Below are 20,388 nucleotides of genomic sequence, written 5' to 3' on the forward strand. Positions count from 1 at the left end.
GTCCTGAAAGACACCCTTAAAATCCGCTTTCCCATTAGATCACACAATTATCACCCCAAACTGTTTTCTGTAAATGCTTGTTTTGAAACAAAGTGAAGAATAACTCTAGATGAAACAGTTCTTCGTAGTTTTGATATTTAACTGGATAATATCATAGTTTAGACTTCTACTTTCTGACCATCCATCCCCAGACTCACCAATACTGTGGTCAGACAGTGTTAAAGAAAATACTAGTTTTTTCTTTATAGGCTCAAGGTCAAAATGAGCCCACATTTTCAGAATGCAGCCAAGGGGGCTCCATTCTCGTACAGAACCTTGGTTACCAAATTTCCAGTCACACTTACATCCACTCAAAACTGTTGCACCAATGCCACGCACACACACACTCTTTCTCACACATAAACAAATCAAGCAGAGACAGACCAGAATTCAAAGTAAAGTATTCCTAAGAAATACGTGAGCTGCAGAGAGATTTTGATTAAAAGACACCTGGGTCACCACTTAAAATTTTATTACTTACACACACACAAACCAAAACAAAACCAGACCAGACTAAAAGACACCTGGGACACCACATACCCACACTCTCATCCACACACAACAGATTAAGGTAAAGGATCCCCAAGAAACACGTGAGCTACAGTAAACCACACTCAAACCAAACCAAAACCAGATCTGATCAGAACGATGATGCTTTAGCTACGGAGGTGATCTTAATTTCAGGTTACCCTAAAGGACCAAAATTTCAACCTCCGTATAAGCCTAAAACTAGCTTAAGAGTGCTTCAGCCATGAAGGTGTCTTATTAAGGTTACCAACCAAAATTTCAACCTTCCTATGAGCTAGAAGCCAAACCAGACCAGAGTATAGATGCTTAAGAGAGCTTTAGTTGTGGAGGTATCTTAATTAGGCTTTTAAATTTCAACTTCCCAAACAACTAGAATCCAGACCAGAATTTAATCTATACTCACCAATAGTCACCTTTAAACCCAGAATAATTCTCTATTCTCTCTAAAGCACCTAGAGGCTGAGGACGCTGCAGATGGTCACAGACGCAGCACCCCTCAGATACCTTCAGACAAAGCAGTGTCTGAGTGCACACAAGGTCCATCAGGAGTCCATTCCACTTCCACTGTCTGAGGGTTCTCATGCTCTGGGCAGAGGGCCAGAGACCTTCGGTCACCTGGAGTGTGAAATTGTTATTGGATCAAACGTGGGTCCCTGCCCGGTGCCAAAACAGTTTACACACCAAGATTGAGAGGAGAGAAAATTTTTTATTGCAAAGCCTCAATGCAAGGAGTAAGGGGGTAGTTTAGTAACCAGATCTAACCACCCCCCCTAGATACCATGAAACACAGTTTTTGTAGGCATCAGGAGAAAGGGTTGTGCATATTCACAAAAGGTTGAGGAATTCGGGGTGTGAATGTAAAATGGGTGTTGATAGCAGATGAGTCACTAGTTTCCTGTTATCAGCTGATAGGGGCTTGGACAGGGCCCACAATTAACTTTTGTTCCTTTTGTCCTATTGCTGCATGTCCAGAGTTAATTTACAAGTTGTTTCTAAGATACCCTTCTGCCCTACTGCATTTGCAAGTTGTTTCTAAGACACTTTTAGCAGCCTATCATCTGCAGGAAGGAATGTTTTCCATTCAGTTCTTTAAGGAGCTGAATATTCATCTGTCGGGGTGGGAAAATAGTTGGGGGTAATTTAATTTACTTATCTATTCTCATTGGGGTGCCAGGGTAGGGGAAATAGTTTTTACTTTACTTGGTTTCAATTCCCCCATAGAATAGATACTGTTCTACATTCTTGGGGAACACTTTACTCGGTTTCACTAATATTAGTGGCCTCTCAGAGCCATGACTGTCAAGCTAAAGAAGGCTCTGTCTTCTTATACTGTCATACCTTAGATTTTCTACCCCATCAAAGGCAAGAAGAGGGAAAAAAGAAGGAAAAAGATAGGAGAAAGTTCCTACCCTGTCCTGCTGGCGAGCTTGGCAGGGTATGTCTATGAGATACTCTGGAGAAACCTAGAGAGCCTCAGGCCATGAAAACACCAATGATGTGTTTCTAGAAAAGCCAACTGGATCATTTGATAGTCAACTCCTTCCTGCCTTGTGGTTGAGAATTATTTCTTCCTGAAATTCAACAGCATTAGTCTTCCATTGGCTCCTTGAACTTGTCAAAGTTTTCCTGTCTCAGACTTTTGTGTAAGCAGTTCCCTCTTTCCTCACCATCTATGTGGCTTCTTCTCATTCATCCTTAAGGTCTTAGCTTCAATTTGACATCCTCATGCAAAATTTCCTGTAGATAATAACTTCCCTGAGAACATTAGCACACTTTGAAGTTATCTTATATGTATACTCTCTTTGGTTCTGTTGCCCCATTTGGCATTAAGCTTTTGCCTTATTTCTGACTTTTTTACCTTCCTCTCACCAACAGCTGGGACAAAGGAGATGCATAATTAAACATCTGTTGAATGAACCAGTGAATGATTCCTGATTTAGTAGATGTAGGAGCTAAGGTTTAGAGAAGTCAAGTAACTTGTCCAGGGTCATGTAACTAGGAACTGGACTCAAACTCAGGACTACCTGACTCCATGCTGATGTTTGCTACCACCTATGGTGGAAAACTTTGGTGGCAATCTGGGAGGGGAACAAGTGGGAGAATTTCTAGTTTTTTCCCATGCTACATTTCTCTGTTACACAAAGAGAATCTCGCCCCATCCATGGACCCACCCGAGATCCTCCAGTGCCCTTTCTGCTGTGTCTTGGTGTATTCTAATTACAGAACCAGGCCCTGACTGATATCCCCTAGAGAAGCTGAATTCACTGCCCCCAACTCTAGAATCATACATCCCTGTGATAAGCTATTCACTCAACAGGATCTACTTGTTTCAATATTACACAGACATTATCTGTTTAATCCTCATCAAAGCCATGTGAGTTTGATATCAGTCACACAGTATGATTTCCCCTTAATCAGTGAGGACTGTGGGGGATGGGAGGAACTTAACCAGAAAACCCATAGACATCATATTTAACTCTAGTACAATGTCTTGTGTTTTCAGAGCACCAATAGAGGCTAATAATAATAATAATAATAATAATAATAATAATAATAATGGCACAGGTGGTTTTAATAGTCTCATGCTTTCTTTCCATGCAGCTAACATTTTGAACTATTTAAATACATAATGATTGTTTCATCTTAAGTTCATTACATGGTAGTATTAATAATAACTTACTGTTTGCAAAGCAGTTTTATATAAGATAAAAAGCCAAGCATAGTTTTTTAAATAGCTATTAAACCTTGAAATTAACAAGATTTGTTTTTATGCCTTTGAATTCTTACTTGCTACATTTTAAGATCCCAAGTAATATGTTTTTAATACAACTGTTGGAAGCCACTATCCTGTGTACCTCATGTGCAGCCACACCCATCTGTCATTGGAGGCTTGTATGTTGCTATGATGCAAAGCAGGTTTCAGCAGAGCTTTCAGACTTTGATGGAGTAGTAAGAAAGGCCTGGCCATTTACTGCCAAAAATCACCCACTTGGAACCAGCCAGTGGGTCCTATGCAACTGATCGTGTAGATGGTACAGGACTGGTCAGCATTTCATTCTGTTGTTTCTGGGCTTAACATGAGCCCCAGGGTGGGGGTTACATAGTGGCAGCTAGTAACAACAACAATGCAATTCTGCAGTATCTTTAATATAGGAATATTAAGCTTCACATAAACATACACAGACATGTCACAATATTGTTGCTGAGAGAAAATACAATCACAGATGTTTAGTACTGGTCCCAATACCTGGCCCATAATTGGCACTGAAAATGGCCACAGTGGACAACCACTCCCTACTTTTACATGTACTACCTTGACGACAACTACAGCAACTACCTGTCTCATATCACAAAGAGCAAAACAACCCAGATGAGTCACTATCAACGCCATTTTACTGATGAGGAAACCAAGGCCTGGAGAAATTAAGTAACTTTTCAAGGTCATCCAGAGCTCATGCACGTGATCCTGACACAGTAACTTCTCTCACTATGCAAAATGAAATAGTGCTCCTTATAGACATCCTAAGATACTGCAAGAAGCTGACTCCCAAAATGAAAATGAAATCAATCAAAATACTATAGCAGGTATTAATAGTGTTAAATGCACTTGATTGATAACTTTGGGAATGCACAGAAAATTCTTTTGAATTTAGCCAACCTATGAATAAGCAAAGTTTGGCATTTGTTAACTTCCCATCGCAGGCCATCCTCCCATTCCTAGGCTTCTCTCCCTTCTCAAAGACTTCTCTGAATTTTTGTTTGTAACTTTCAGTGCCAGGTTCCCCACAGCTCCATGTTCTGCTCTAGGATAGACTATGACAGTAACTGGAAACCAGTTGAATCTTTTAAGAGTTGGCTTAGACCTAGCAACCAATACAAAGATGTATCAACCAATGGAAGTTTGAAGCTGAAATACCCTGAGATTTTAAGCTCTGCAATAGCATCTCTTAGCTACCCACCTACTTTTGCTCACCTTTTTAGCTCTAGAATTCTCAGACTATGTTTGAAAATAAATCTGTCGTATTATTCTAGAGACAGGACATGTTCATTGCAGAAAATACACACAAACAAAAAGAAGAAAGCAAGGAGAGCCCCCCAAATTCTTTCCACCTGAAGATACCCACTTGTAAGCCCTTGGTACATGGTCTTCCAGACCCTTTGACTATGATGTATCACGTCTATATTTCTCTAAGGCATGACACATTGTTACGTACTCAAACACAGTTATTTTGGCCTTGCCTTTAATTTTTCTCCAAGCAAAATTACCCTAGCTTGTCACACTCTTCATTCAGACACCATTCCCCCACCTCATCATCACTCTGGCCTTGCCAGCCTGGAGCAAGCATGGTGTTCCTTCAGTCTAGACACTAAGCTCCTATTGATTTACCTGATGAAGTCAACATCATCCTAATAGTTGCCTTTTTCTTCCTTTGTTCTCCACAGCTTTTTGCCATCTTTGCATTTGCAACATGCGGTGGCTATACTGGAGGCCTGCGGCTGAGTGTGGACTGCGTCAACAAGACAGAAAGTAACCTCAGCATTGACGTAGCATTTGCCTACCCATTCAGGTAGGAAATGGTGCCTTGCTTTTGTCTACCTCACAGAGAGGGGACTTTCTTCCTTCTGTGACATCTCTAAATATGCAGTATCCCAAGGACTCTTGGGTAAACAGAAAGGATTCTGCCTCAGTTTATAAAATGTTGAAACAAGAGCCTACTCACCACCCCAATCCAGTTGTACCTTCAAACTAGAATGGTTCATTTTCAAAACAAAACAAAGCTATGAATGGCCCAGTATTAGAGGCTGTCAATATGGAGACTTCAATTACATAATTCCTTGTTCCCCATATACATTTCCATCCCAAGGTCTTCCAAGTGTTCTATAGAATGTGACATCTCTAATTTCATATTGACTGTATAATCCTGAAAGAATTCTGGTAGTGTAGTGCCTAAGGCATTTGACTGCTAACCAGACTGTTGGTGGTTCATATCCACCAGCCACTCCATGGCAGGAAGATGGGGCAATCTACTTCCAAGAAGATTTACCACCTTGGAAACCCAGTAGGGGTTGCTATGAGTCAGAATAGGCTTGATAGCAGTGGGTTTTTTTTGTTGTAATCCTGGCTGATGTGTTTAATGATACAAGCATACCTCAGAGATATTGTGAGTTTGATTCTATTCCACAACTAAGCAAATATCACAATGAAGCAAGTGTGTTAGACTGAGTTCTCTAGAGAAACAAAACCAGTAAAACTTATAGATAGAAAGAGAAAGAGAAATTTATCTTAAGAAAATGGCTCACACACTTATAGAAGGTGGCAAGTCCCAAGTTCTTGGATCAAATGTCAAGCTGGAGGCTTTCCCCGACTCACGCAGCTGCAGGGGCTGAGGAGCTCAATGTTGGCAGGCAGTATACTGGCTGTTGACTCCAACAAATGATGAATCCAAGATCTTCAGGCCAAATGGTGGGTTGTTTCCTCACAGACAGTTGTATGCAAAATCTCAGTCTACAGAAGAGTGCCTCTTTTCCTCGGATGTCCATAAATATACTGGAATCAGGCCACACCCCTAGGGAAACTCTCTTTCAATGGTTTGGCTGCTCAAAACATATACATCTGTTCCCATCAGTGGAACAATCCACATCACAATTGCTTAAACCGCACAGAATTGTGGTCCAGCCAAGTTGACACACAGCGTCAACTATCACAGTCCACCCCTTGTCAACTTGGCATCTTCTTAACCATATATAATCTCTAAATAAAGACAATTAAAGTCATATTTGGACCTAACATGATACTCTAACATACTTACAACCAAAACGCATTAACCTTATTTACATTTCACAGTTCATAACAAAAGGAAACAAAAATATTTGATGCACATGTACAATGAAGAAATATAACAATCATGGTCCTCGTTTCTGCAACTGGTCATGTGGTTGTAGCTGATTTTCAGAACTACATTCTTCCACCACCCATTCTGTATTTCCCCTGCCCTCAGCTGGTCGTGATTCTTTGCCTGGTGGTCTGACCCAAACCTTTATTCCTGAAGGGTCTGGGCCATTAGCAGTCATATCAGAATTGGGTTGCTGTAATTTAATTGGCATTATAATTCAGCCACCCTTACAATAAGACTCTGGGTTTGGTTTTTGGCAGTATCAGCTCTGTTACTAGAAGAAATAAGACTTTCTTTCAGAGCACAACTGGAAACATTGAGGTCTTTTATGCAGGCTTAAGCTGTAACTCAGTAGCCCTGAGCTCATCTTGCTCTTTCACCACTTTGTCTAGTGTAAGTAGGACCAACCAACCAGCTTCCTTATACTCCTCATGCTGACAAAATTGCAGAAAAGTACCAAACATGCGATCACCCAGAGCCTCACTTCTCAAAAGTACTTGCTCTATTGGTGGTGCTATTCTGCATATTAATGTTGCCACCTCACGCCACGGCCCTCTTAACTAATGGAGGCAGGGTCATCAGTGCCTTTACAATTAATCAAATTGGAGAACCAATTTAGGAAGCCCATCCTTATGCTTTTATCTTAGGAAAATGGCTCACACTCTTATAGAAGCTGGCAAGGCCCAAGTTCTTGGATCAAACATCAAGCTGGAGGCTTTTCCCAACTCATGCAGCTTCAGGGGCTGAGGAGTTCAAGGTTGGCAGGCAGTATACTGGCTGTTGACTCCAATGAATGATGAATCCAAGATCTTCAGGCCGAATGGTGGATTGTTGCCTCACATACAGTTGTAGTCAGAATCCCAATCCACAGAAGCATGTGTCTTTTCCCAGGAGGTCCATAAATATACTGGAAGCAGGCCACACCCCAGGGAAACTCCCTTTCAATGGATTGGTTACTCAAAACATATACATCTGATCCCATCATTACAACAACCCACATCACAGTTGCTTAAACCACACAGAAAATTGTGGTCCAGCCAAGTTGACACATAGCTCCAACTATCACAGCAAGTAACATGAACTTTTTGTTTTCCCAGTTCATATAGAAGTTATGTTTATACTATACTGTAGCCTGTTTAGTATGTAGTAGTATTTTTTTTAATGAAAAAGTTTGAAATATTGTGATAATTCCAAAATATGGCGTAGAGAGAGACACAAAGTGAGTTGTTGGAAAAAATGGTGCTGATAGATTTACTCCACACAGGATTGCCACAAACATTTGATGTATAAAAAACGCAGTATCTTTAAAGTGCAGTACAGAGAAGTGCAGTAAAACAAGGTATGCTTGTATTAGTATATAAGATTCTTCCCATGTGCCAAACACTGTCCTTAGCTGTTAATCTCATTTAGTCATCACATTGCTCCTGTGGAGTGAGGACTGTTACCATCACTATTTTACAGATGAGGAAGATGAGCTGAGAAACATTGCCTATCTTCCCTCAGCCAGCAAACCACAGAGTCAGGGTTTGAACCTATTTGATTTGAACCTAGAGCTCACAATCTCTATTGCTACATTTAAATTACTTGAGAATAATACTTTCAACTTCTTTAGAAATTTAGTATGAAAGATAATGCCTTATCTGTGTCTGTACTTTGTCTATAAGATGCTGACTAGATGTCTGTCAGGCCTTGTCCCAAATCTGACATGTTGTGATTCTGATCCATATGCCCAAAATGGATTAATTGAATTCAATGTTCAAATAATTTCTTTCTGTAAGACTTTCAAATACTTGGTACCAAATAACTGGTACGATTGAAAATAACTTTCAATACAATGTTCTGGTATCTTATTAATATATTCTGTGTTCACTTGAATTTAACAAACATTTGAGTATTTGCCTCATGCCAGACTCTGTGCTGGGAGCTCTGGTAGCACAGTGGCTAAGACACTTGCCTGCTAACCAGACGGCTGGCAGTTCAAACCCACCAGCCACTCCTCGGAAGGAAGGTTGGGCAATCCTACATCCGTAGTGATACTGCCTCGGAAACCCAAGGAGGGGTCGCTATGAGTCAGGTATGACTCGACGGCACATAACAACAACAACAAGACTCTGTGCTGAATCTGGAATTATAGACTAATGTAAAAATAATACCCCACCTGTTTTTTTGAAAACAGACAACTGCAGTGTTTTCCAAAATATTTTTCATAAAACCTTAGATAATCAATGTTACTAAAAAGAAAGTAAGGAAGAGAGGAAGGGAGAGAGGAAGAGAGGAAGTAGAAAGGACTCTCTATATGATCAAATAAGCTCAGGAAATACTTCTTAGCAACTTTGCCCTTTAATGCACATTTTTGTATCACCAAAAGAGACACATTTTTTTCCCAAATATGTTTGATCCCAGAAACCTTCTTTCCACTGAGTATCTCTGAAGATTTGTATATCATGGAATACATCTTTAATATACTGGTTTAGTGAACATCTTCTGTTTCAGAATAAAAGTGTCCAGTTCATAGGCAATGAATCATGGGGACGTGGCATTTATACTAAAATTCATACAGGTCAGTGTACTGAAAGATTTTAAGAGTAGAACTGACAAAATTTGCAAACACCCTTGTTCAACTAGATACTCTCATAACTAATAAGAGAATCCAGAATTCAAATATATTAAGCACATAATCTCCAGTAATCTGATAATAAGTATTTCCTGTGCTGGTGGGAATGGGGGTGGAGGGTGCTTGACACTTGAAAGTTCTGGATGAAATCCTTGGCTTCTAGATGAGAATGGCCATGCCAATGTGGACTCACTGGTGAGCATTCAGAATCTAGGATAAGATGTAAGAATTGCCAGTGATTGGGTAGCAGGGGTGGGGTACCTAGTAAGCTTATTCATGAAGATTATCAGTTCTACATTGCCTTCTGAAAGGATTTCCCACAAAGATATGTGGTAGGAGCAAGTGACTCAAAGGTCAATCCTTCGAGATTCTAGGTCTCTTGGAAAGAATTTGAAAACAGCTATTCTAGAAGAGAGATTCTGCCACTCTGTTACCCATACCATTTGAGAAATCAGAATTAGCCTATCTCCTCCCACAGAACTTCTTAGCACTTTTGCTCCTTTAATCTCCACCTGGAGATATGCATACCATTCCAAAGATGCTCAACTTTACTAGAGATGCAATTGCAATTTTACATTTGGATACTTTAAAAAGTTGTGCCATTATCCTCTTGGGGGAATATCTGAATAATAAGATGCTACATCTACAATTTATATAGGTTATTTCAAAGGCATTTATTTCAGAAGAGATTGGGTTAGCAGGATGCTGATGATGTACATCATTAAAAAGTTATTTTCTACTAAAACTTCACAAACCAATGCCAATGATTTGATAATCTTCAAAATAAAATAGGTAACAGCTTCTAACATTTCAGTTTATTGCAAACACAAAGAAGACAATAAACTCTACTGTCAAGTTGTTTGAACAAAACAATTAATTTGTAAATGACAGATCAAAGGAAGCTGCTTAAATAGTTATTAGACAAATATTTCAGAATGTGAAGTAGTATCAATTTGTAAAAAGCCTAGATGACTTAGAAAATATTCATGTTGCTGAGTTCAATGAACATGCCAAATGCTTTTACCAGCATATGTATGTATTTCTGACCCATACTTACATCAGAAGGAATTTACATTCAGCAATATATCATTTTTCTATGGAAATAAAACATTTGTCACCAGACCTTCCTTTTGATCTGTGATTAAAATGAACTTAAACCTTTTCCCCATCTACTGTGATGTGATGACTTGGTATGGAACTTGTTTGATAAGTGGGATTCTGAATTCATTATTTTTAGCACTTCTTTTATATGCAGAAAGGAGCTCTGGTGGTGTAGTGGTTAGAACATTTCGCTGCTAACCAAGAGGTCGGTGGTTCAAACCCACCAGCCGCTCCACAGAAGAAAGATAAGGCAGTCTGCTTCTGTAAAGATTTAGTCTTGGAAATCCAGTGGGATTTGATATGAGTCTGAATTGACTTGATGTCAGTGAGTTTGCTTTTTTATGGTTATAAACAGAAGTGTGAAATAGAGTTTCTCATTGTAAAGAACTTAATATATTTGGAGAAAGAAAGCCTATTCAAGGAATGTCAACTAACACTTTGCAACTATACATGACATTTGTTGAATAAGAGATGGAGGAGGTGAGATTAGAGAGTTTGGGACTATGGGGACAAAGCAAGTCATCATGGCAATGGTTAGTTTTAAAGGGTCAAATTTTAAAAGTCAGAAATGGAAGGGAATAGAAGGCTTCCAAGTGGGGTGTGATGAATGAATGAACAGATAGTAGTTAATGTAGATTTAAAATGTGTGAAAGACTACAAGACATTTTGTTGTTGTTGTTGTTTGTTGTTATGTGCCGTCGAGTCGGCCCCGACTCATAGCGACCCCTCCTTGGGTTTCCGAGGCAGTATCACTACGGAAGTAGGATTGCCCAACCTTCCTTCCGAGGAGTGGCTGGTGGGTTTGAACCGCCAGCCTTCTGGTTAGCAGTCAAGTGCTTTAGCCACTATGCTACCAGAGCTCCTAAGACATTTTGGTATATATTATATAGTTGTTATGCCCTCTCTCTAAGGGAGATTGCTATTATATAGACTGAGCTGGAGGAAATTTGGTCAATGTCACAAAGAAAAGCTAGGTTAAACCTTTGAATTTTATATTTTCTACTAATTTCAGTGAAAACAAGAAGAAAGCAATGTTCAGGCTTGTTTGGTGAGTAGAGCCAACATTTATGATGAGGAAAAGTGGAAAATGAAGTTGGAAAGGTGGTTTTGGTCACACAATAGGAGATTTTGAATCCCAAGTGATTGGATATAGAGAAGGAGCTAAAGATAATAATAACCAAAGATATAACAGAGAGAGAATAATAAAGAAATCCATTTTGAAGTAGACAGTAATCACTTGGATTTAACCATGCATAATTTTAGACATTTGCAAGTAACCAGAAGAAATTTTTGTCAGAAATGTGTAAACTAAACCACGTATAAGAAGACAGAGGTGAAATCTGAAAATGGGGCTCTAAGAGTCCTGTTCATGAAGGGGAAAGTAAGTCCTGAAAGGAGATTAGTCACAGTGAGAAATAGAAGAGCAAGAACAGAGAGCTAAGCTTTGGGAAATGCCCACACTTACAAGAAAAGAAGAGATGTTACTGAGGGGGGAGTAAGAAGAGCCAAATGAAGAGGTGAAAGGATTTCACCAAAGGTAACAACATTTTGTGAATGTCATCACTCAGCAGCCCTTCTTTTCAAAAAAGTTAAGGAATGAAAACTAAGAAAAGGCCATTGGATATAATCAATGATGGTTACTAAGAAATTTCCTGAGTTGTTCCAGTAGAACAGAGAGCATGCCAGGCTGTTGGAGACTGGCAAAGAGATTTAGACATGCTTTCCTTTAAACAAGTGAAATATAAAATTCTAATAACTTTAAACATCTTACTTAAGCCTGGATGCAATGATTCAAGAGACCAAGTTTGTCAAGGACCTTCCTATAGAGAAAGTATTCATTTCTCTTTTTTTTTTTTTTTTTAACTTTGTATTATGGTTTGGGTGAATGTTTATTGAGTAAAATAATTATGCATTCAGCAATTCATACACATTTTGTTACATTGGCTATAATCCCTACAATGTAACAGCATTTTTCCCACTTCTTCCCTGTGTTCCCTGCTTCCATTCATCCTTTTTTCCTGCCCTTTTCTGCCTTCTAAGCTTTGTTTTGGGAAACACTGCCCTTTTGGTCTGTTTGGTTAATTGTTCTGAGGTGTACGTTCCTCCCTGGTGTCATTGTTCATTTTATAGGCCTGTGTTGTTTGCCTTCAAGGTGATTCCTGGGTTAGTTCAGTTCTAGGATTGAAGGGTATCTAAAGGTCATAGTCTCAGGGGTTCCACCAGTCTCTATCAGACCAGTAAATCTGTTTTTTTATGATTTTGAATTTTGATCTACATTTTTTCCCCCATTCTGTCCAGGACCTTCTAGTGTGTTTCCAATCTGAGCAATTAGTAATACTAGCTGGGCACCAACTAATTCTTCTGGTTTCAAGGTAGTGGAGGTTTCAAGGTAATGGAGGTTTCAAGGTAATGGTTCACATGGTCTATTAGCCTTTGGACCAATAGTTTCCTTAGATCTTTGATTCTCTTCACCCGACTTTGCTCTGGAGAGGGAGAGCTCTCATTGAGTTGCATTAGGAGGTATTATTATCAACCTCATATTTTTTTTCTCTGTAGGAGAATGGAAACCTCCCAAAGTGACAGAATTAAGAGCTTTCAGTGGCACCTGTGAGAACCTTGGGGAGTTTGTTTGGTATCTTTGGGGTGGGAAAATGAGGCTCTGAGCCTGATCCTTTTGCTCCTTAAAACAGAATGCAACAAGGGGTTGTCTGTACTGAGGGAAAGGTGAGCTTGGTTACCCAAGTTGGTGCTGGCTAAATAAGCAGCTGTTCTTCTTAGGAGTCTGGCCATTTGCTCTGTTATTCTCTCACTACTGTTTAGAACGTGGAACAGGTGGAGGTAGATGCCAAGAAAAATGTGGAGTTTGGGCTGTTATCTAATAATGCTAGCTCTAGGGAGGCAGAAAGATTTTTTCTTTAAGATCCATATTCTAAAGAAGTGGCAATAACTTTTTTTTTTTTGCCAAAGGTCTAATTTGAGAAAAATAAAAATGTTCAAGACTGCAATTTTTAAAATATATCTTATGTTCATGAAATGCTACATTTGCATTTACTTGTAGGCTTTTTGTTTTTTATTGTTTCTCATTACCAAAGGATTTCATTCTTTTTAGCTAAAATTTCACAGTCTTTAAAAGTATAAAACTCAAAACCAAACTCACTACTGTCTAGTTGGATCCTACCCATAGTGACCTCTCCTTGGGTTTCCAAGGTGGTATCACTACAGAAGTAGATTGCCCAGTGTTCTTCCAAGGAGTGGCTGATGGGTTTGAACTGCCAGCCTTCTGGTTAGCAGTCAAATGCCTTAGGCACTATGCCTCAGAGCTCCTTTAAAATTATAGTGTTTTGGTTACCTGGTACCGCTCTGACAATAATATACCACAAATGGGATGGCCTTAACAAACAGGAGTTTATTCTCTTACAGTTTGGGGGCTTTAAAGTCCAAGTTCAAAATGCCAGGCTCTAGGGGCTGGATGAAAGCCCCTCAACCTTGGGTCCAGCTCTGCCTCTTGCTACTGGCCCACTGAAGCTAGAGGCATCTCTTCACTCAGGCAGCTACTGGCTGCGGAGGCTAACAACCCCAAGGTCGACATAAAATGGTACAGTCCCGATGTTAGCAAGCCACACGGCAGGCCATTCATTCAAGTCCATTGTAAGTCCCAAGGTCGGCAGAGCATGGCAGGCTGCTGAACAATGACTCGGCAACATGCAGGGTCAAGCTTGCCATAAGCTAGAGACCATTCCCAAAGCTGCTGCTTTTATATGGGAAGCAGACCACACACCCAAAGCAGGTACTCAGCTGCTTGTGGTAGATCCCACCATGGAGTTGATTGCCAGTCTTATGGGAATTAACTACCACCATCTGCCCAGCCACTCAACCAGGCCCAGCCAAGTTGACACACAAACATAACCACCACATATAGTATTACATTTTAATGTTTTGCCTTAAAATAAATTTTGTGTATGATGATACCAAGTGTTTCTATGGGCAGTGGTTCTATTTGGAGGTGGTGTGGACAAAGTGTTAAGGGCCAAATCTCCATCCAAACCCCTGGCTTCAAATCCAGGCTTTGCCATCTACTGAATAGGTAAGGTATTACCATCCCAGACCTCAGTTTCCTTATTGTAAGAAGGAAATAATAACATTTCCTTCCTCATAGTGTTGTTGTGACCTTTAATTAGATAATACAAATAAATTGTGTATCAGAGTCTGGCACACATAAAATGTTGAATGAATTTTATCATTGTTATTACTTGGTTATTATTAATAGAGTCTAGTGCAAGGAACTGACACCAGAGTTTAGCTGTAGACCAAGGATAAGAAGGTCAGCCCTATTAGGAGAATACTAGGATAAAGAGAAGGAGCTCTGGTGAGACTGCTAACCAGAAGGCTAGTTCAAACGCACCAGCCACTCCTTGGAGTGGTTCAAACGCACCAGCCACTCCTTGGAAGGAAGGTTGGGCAATCTACTTCCGTAGTGATACTGCCTTGGAAACCCAAGGAGGGGTTGCTATGAGTCAGATCCAACTTGATGGCAGTGTGTTTGTTTGTTTGTTTTTTGGTTTGGGATGAAGAGAATAGCTACCATTTGTAGGGAATGTCTGCCACAGGATGACTACTGGCATGGAAGGGCTTAAATAGAAAATTAGTAAAGGACACAGTAGTATATTCCAGCCTCATGCTACTGTACCCCTCTCAAGCTATGTACTTGCTAGTCTGAGACAAGGATTTGAATATAAGTAATTGATGCTGGAGGTGATTCTTAGAAGCACCGCCTGGAAGTAAGGACTAGTGAAGTAAGATGGGGAGGGGAAGAAAGCCAATAAAGAGAGTGGATTAAAGGGCATGTTACTACGCGAGTAACTGGGACAACTGAGACTTCTCGAAAATGGTGGAGAGCTAGCCTCAGAGTTATTGCTTCAGGGAAATGATGCATGTGAGGTAATTATCTACCAACTCCTGTCTTCATTGCCCAAGAGCTGCTTCTAGGAGTAACTTTCTGGTACTGCATGCAAAACAAGTGTGTTCCAGCCCTCAGTCAGAGACTTAGATGCTTGCATTAGAAAGCCATAATTGTGTAAATAAATGATGAGTACCAGAGAGAGAAGGATGCACAGTCAATAGCATCTAATACCAGAGGGAAGACCCTTTAATCATCTTTTCTAGATCTGGAAATGACCTTGTGTTGTATCATGTAATCATTCTCTTAATAAATAGTTATTGAACACTTACAGTATATAGGGCCATAAACGACATAGACACTTGGTATATATTGATAAAGTAAACGTGCCTCTCCCATATAAAATTTACAAGCATGTGGGGATGGAAGTCAATAAAGAAGGGAACAAGAAATATATATACACATACATACATCAAGGGAGCTCTGGTAGCATAGTGCCTAAGGCGCTTGACTGCTAACCAGAAGGCTGGAGGTTCAAACCCACCAGCCACTCCTCGAAAGGAAGATGGGGCAATCTACTTCCCTAGTGATACTGCCTTGGAAACCCAAGGAGGGGTCGCCATGAGTCGGGTCTGACTTGAGGGCACATAACAACAACAACAACATGCATCAATACATATATATCAAATAAATATAAAAGATACATTTATATCTGTATATACATACTATATATATTTAAGGATCCCTGGTGGTGCAGTGGTTAAAACGCTCAGCTGCAAACTAAAAGGTAGGCAGTTTGAACCAACCAGCTGCTCTGCAACAGAAAGATGTAGCAGTCTACTCCTGTAAAGATTTACAGTCTTAGAAACTCTAGTGTGCGGTTCTACCCTGTTCTATAGGGTCTCTATGAGTCAGAATTGGCAGCAAGGGATATGTATATATTTTTATATACATGCACACACATATCATAGCAGTAACTGTGAAGAATGTGAACATTGTGCAGAGATGTAAAATAGTGGTTAGTGTGTGTGGAGTGGGTGAAAGGACATCTACTTGGACAGAATGGCCCAGAAGGGCCTCACTGAGGAGGTGGCATTTCAGCCAGTTAAAAGGGAAGAGGAGTTAATATTCCAAGCAGAGGGAGGAGCATGGGCAAGTCTTTGAGGGAGAAAGATCTGAGTCTGAAGGAATAAAGAGAGGCCAGTGGGTCTGGGGGAGAGTGACATGAGACAAGAATCGAGCAAAGGCTATATCCTGGCAAATGTCAGATGATGATAAGTCTTTAGAGGAAATTAAGGTCAGAGGAATAGAGGGAGAAGACTGTGCTATTTTAGATTAGCTGGTTTTGGAAAATATCCTGATGAAATGACATTTGAGTGTAGACCTGAGAGAACTGAAAAAGAGCTGCGGAGATATCTGAGGGCTGTATTCCAGGGAGGAGCCATAAGCAGTTGGCTGTTGATTAAAAGGTTGGCCATTCACACTCACTGAGTAGTTCCACAAGAGAAAGACCTGGCAATCTGCTTCCATAAACATTATAGCCCAGAAGATCCTATGGGGCAGTTCTATTCTGTCACATGGAGTTACTATGAGTTGAAAATAGACTTCAGGGTGCCTAACAGCAACAACACATTCCTGGGAGAGAGGACAGCCAGCACAGAGGCCTGATGTCAGGGCCTGGGGAAAGTTTCAGAACCAGCAAGGAAACTAGCCCTGATAGATTGGAATAAGGAAGAGGAAGGGTGGAAGGAGGTGAAGTTCAAGTAGCAGTAAGAAGCTAGATCCTGTAGAGCCTTGACGGCTAATAGTATAAATTTGGATTTTATATTGACTGAGAAAAGAAGTAATGGGAGGTTTTGAGCAAAGGAGTAACGCTACTTATGTTTTGAAAAGATCTACTTCAGCTATGGAAATAGACCTAAGGGACTGTGGGGCAGGAATGAAATCAGGGAGGCTAGCTAGAAGGCAGTTGCACTGGTGAAGAGAAAAGGAGATGGTGGCTTTCACTAGGGTTGAGGCAGTGGAGATGTTAAGGCTTGGAGATGTTAAGGCATACTGTGCCAAGTCATAGTTGTATGGTTGCCCTCACCATACTTCCTACAGTAACTTATATCTACAATCCAACCCTACTGGGCAGCTTTTCTGATCACTTTTTCTAGTGATGTTGAGTAGTGATGGTCAGTATAGGGACCACCTTCAATATTTGAAGTTTCTTATTCCTAAGGTTTGCTTGTGGGCAACCCTTGAGGCCACTCATTTTCATTGCTGCCTGAAAGCATTGGCCAGGACAGTGAAAACACAAGCAGGCATCCAGATGACTTAACTTGAATGAATCATCTATGAGATTCCATGGAGACATATCTGTGAATGTTTCTGTAGACTAGAAACAATAAAAACATGTGAAGTGGATAATAGCTCCATTTCATGGAATAAGTTTGAAACAAGTCACTGCCATATCAGTCATAACCCAATCAGAAAAAAAAGAGCTCTTGTCGGGTGGTTCAATTAAAAAAAAAATTATATCTATATATCTATATCTACATACACACACACACTCACACACACATACATATATATATATATATACACACATACATATATATGTATGTGTGTATATATATCTATCTATACACATACATACATGTGTGTGTGTGTGTGTGTGTGTGTATATATATATATATATATATATCACTCACAGCCGTAGAGTTGGATCCAACTCATAGTGACCCCTCCTTGCATTTCTGAGGTGGTATCTCTACAGAAGTAGATTGCCCAACCTTCCTTCCAAGGAATGGCTAGTGGGTTTGAACCACCAGCCTTCTGCTTAGCAGTCAAATGCCTTAGGCACTATGCTACCAGAGTGTGTGTGTATGTGTGTGTACACACATACACACACACACACACACACATGACTACAAGGAACCCTGATGGCACAGTGTTTAAGCATTTGACTGCTAACTGAAAGGTCATTTGTTTGAATATCACAGCAGCTCTGTGGCAGAAAGACATGATGATCTGTTCCCATAAACATTGCAGCCCAGGAAACCCTATGGGGCAGTTTTACTCTGTCTTATAGAATAGCTAAAGAGCTCTGTTAGTGTAGTGCCTAAGGCACTTGACTGCTAACCAGAAGGCTGGCAGTTCAAACCTACCAGCCACTCCTCTGAAGGAAGGTTGGGCAATCTACTTCCTTAGTGATGCTGCCTCAGAAACCCAAAGAGGAGTCACTATAAATCGGGTCCAACTCAACGGCACATAACAACAACAACAACATAGAATAGCTATAAGTCAGAATCTACTCAACAACCCAGAACAAAAACATAGGGAACTAATAATAGAGGGCTTGGATGATTGGAAAGGGGACTGTGAGGCAATCCAGAGATTAGCAACTGTGGGAAGCTGCAATCACCCCTAAGGTAGATCAGGGGTTAGTAAAGTAAGGCCCTTGGCCCAAATCCAGCTGCACCTCCTACTTGCTTATTTTTATGGTCCACTAGCTAAGAATTGTTTTTATTATGTAAGTACCTACAAAACATCCTCACTTTTACCTCTTGGTCCACAAAGTCCACAAAGTCTAAACTATTTACTATCTAGCCCTTTTCTAAAAGAAATTAACTGTCCCTGGACAAGAGGCATAGAAAGGAAGAGGTGGGCTTATTAGAGAACATGATAGAGGCAGAATTTGGAAGCTTGGAGAGACAAGGTTTCCAAGGAACATCAGGAACCAGCAGGAACCAAGGAAGAGATGCAGCCATTGCCAGAGATGCTACCTAAAGCAGCAAGAGAAAGAAAGGGAGAAATACTCTGGCTTCTCCAACCCTCCAGTCTCCCACTAGTGCTTCCCATTGGCTGGACTTAATTGGAATCCAGTTGGTAAGGAATCAGGCCCCTGAGATGCAGAGCACTTGTGTGCAGGGTGTGGATTCCACAACAAACAGGCAATGAAGAGCACAGAAGCCCTCTCTGAATCTGTTTCCTTATCTACAAAATGAGAAAACTGGATTGAAGATTTCTTAACAAAGAATTAGACCTCTAACTCCCTGAACAAAGAAATAGATCGATTTCCTTTTTTGGTGAGCAGGAGCACCTGACCTTGGCCAAGAACCCTGGTTGTGACCCAATCACTGCTGCTTCAGAGAGACCAGAAAGAAATGTAAAGATTCAGTGAAATTACTTCCTACAAGTCTCTTTTTTTTCAACCTCATGGGGTTTGCTCTGATACTTGTCCTATTTAGATAAAATCTGAACAGGCTTTTAAAGACCAAGTTTGGGGCATTTATTGAAAATGATTGTAGGTTATATAATCAAGGCTGTTGTTTCTGTTGAGCTCCCAAAGGGAGGTGACAAGCAGCAGAGATTAAATCAGTGTACGCTGAGTGAGTCTTTTATGTAGTTCTCTAGCTCGCCATGTGTGATTTTACAGAACAAGCATGGGGGATTATGGTGGGCAGAACCTTATTACCTAGGAGGAGCTTTACCCTCTAGAGGAATACACACATTGCTTTCTTCAAAGTTGCAAAGTAAGTTCTAGTTCTCCTTATGTCTATTTTCTTTCCTAGAAAATAAAAAAAAAGAAAGAAAGACTTTGAGTTGTGTAGAAAAGGACAAAGGACCTCAGCTACAGTGACAGCCCAGCAATGTCAGAAGGAAACATGCCACCCTTGTATCTATATGCTATATCATGTCCCTTGGAAAGGTTAGGCACCCTGTCCAGGATTCCATTAATCTCTCTCTCTCTCTGCTTCTATCTCTTCTGGAACTAGAGAAATGTTAGAACAGTTTTTACATGCCCTGGAGCTATCAAGCAGTTGTTCTGAAGTCACACAGTATACTTCATTAGGCCAACCTGGTGTCAATCGAGTTTCGGAGATGTGTGTTCTGTCCCTTCCCAAACCCCTCATCCATCCCTGAGAAAATGACATTCTGTGAGCTAGGAGGGCTCTGGGGTCAAACAAAGAGGAGGCAAGTTCTCAAGCTGACTCTCTTGTCTGGTATTCTGACAGTCAGAACTGAAGAGTAAAAGCATCAGGGCCTGAGGCATCAAGATATGACATCTGTCAGGTTGATATTCTCATTTTTGATTCTCTTCTAGAATCCAGCTGTGAGAACTCAGAAGTCCTGCTGATGAGTCAGAATTTTAGACTCTCAATATGATGTTCAGGAGCCACCTGAATCTGTATCTTGTAGAAAACTTGTTAAAAACGAAGATTCCAAGATCTTAGCCCAGACTTACCTATCAACATCCCTGCTGATAAGGTCCGGGGATTGCATTTTAATAAACCTTCCAAGAGATTCTTAGGCCATGGAAATTTGAG

General features: G+C 40.4%; 1 protein-coding gene across 1 annotated transcript in view; it reads left to right on the forward strand.

Moving 5' to 3' along the window:
* Window positions 1-20,388, forward strand: part of SYNPR (synaptoporin) — a 303,047-nt gene that overhangs the window by 10,628 nt on the left and 272,031 nt on the right. The window contains exon 4 of the mRNA XM_042781950.1: window positions 5,011-5,135. Within this exon, the coding sequence (XP_042637884.1) occupies window positions 5,011-5,135 (125 nt within the window). The remainder of the gene's footprint in view (window positions 1-5,010; window positions 5,136-20,388) is intronic.

The sequence above is a fragment of the Orycteropus afer genome, unplaced genomic scaffold, assembly GCF_000298275.1.
Source record: "Orycteropus afer afer isolate SDZICR_OR568_19922 unplaced genomic scaffold, OryAfe1.0 scaffold00201, whole genome shotgun sequence".
NCBI classification, from domain to species: Eukaryota; Metazoa; Chordata; class Mammalia; order Tubulidentata; family Orycteropodidae; genus Orycteropus; species Orycteropus afer.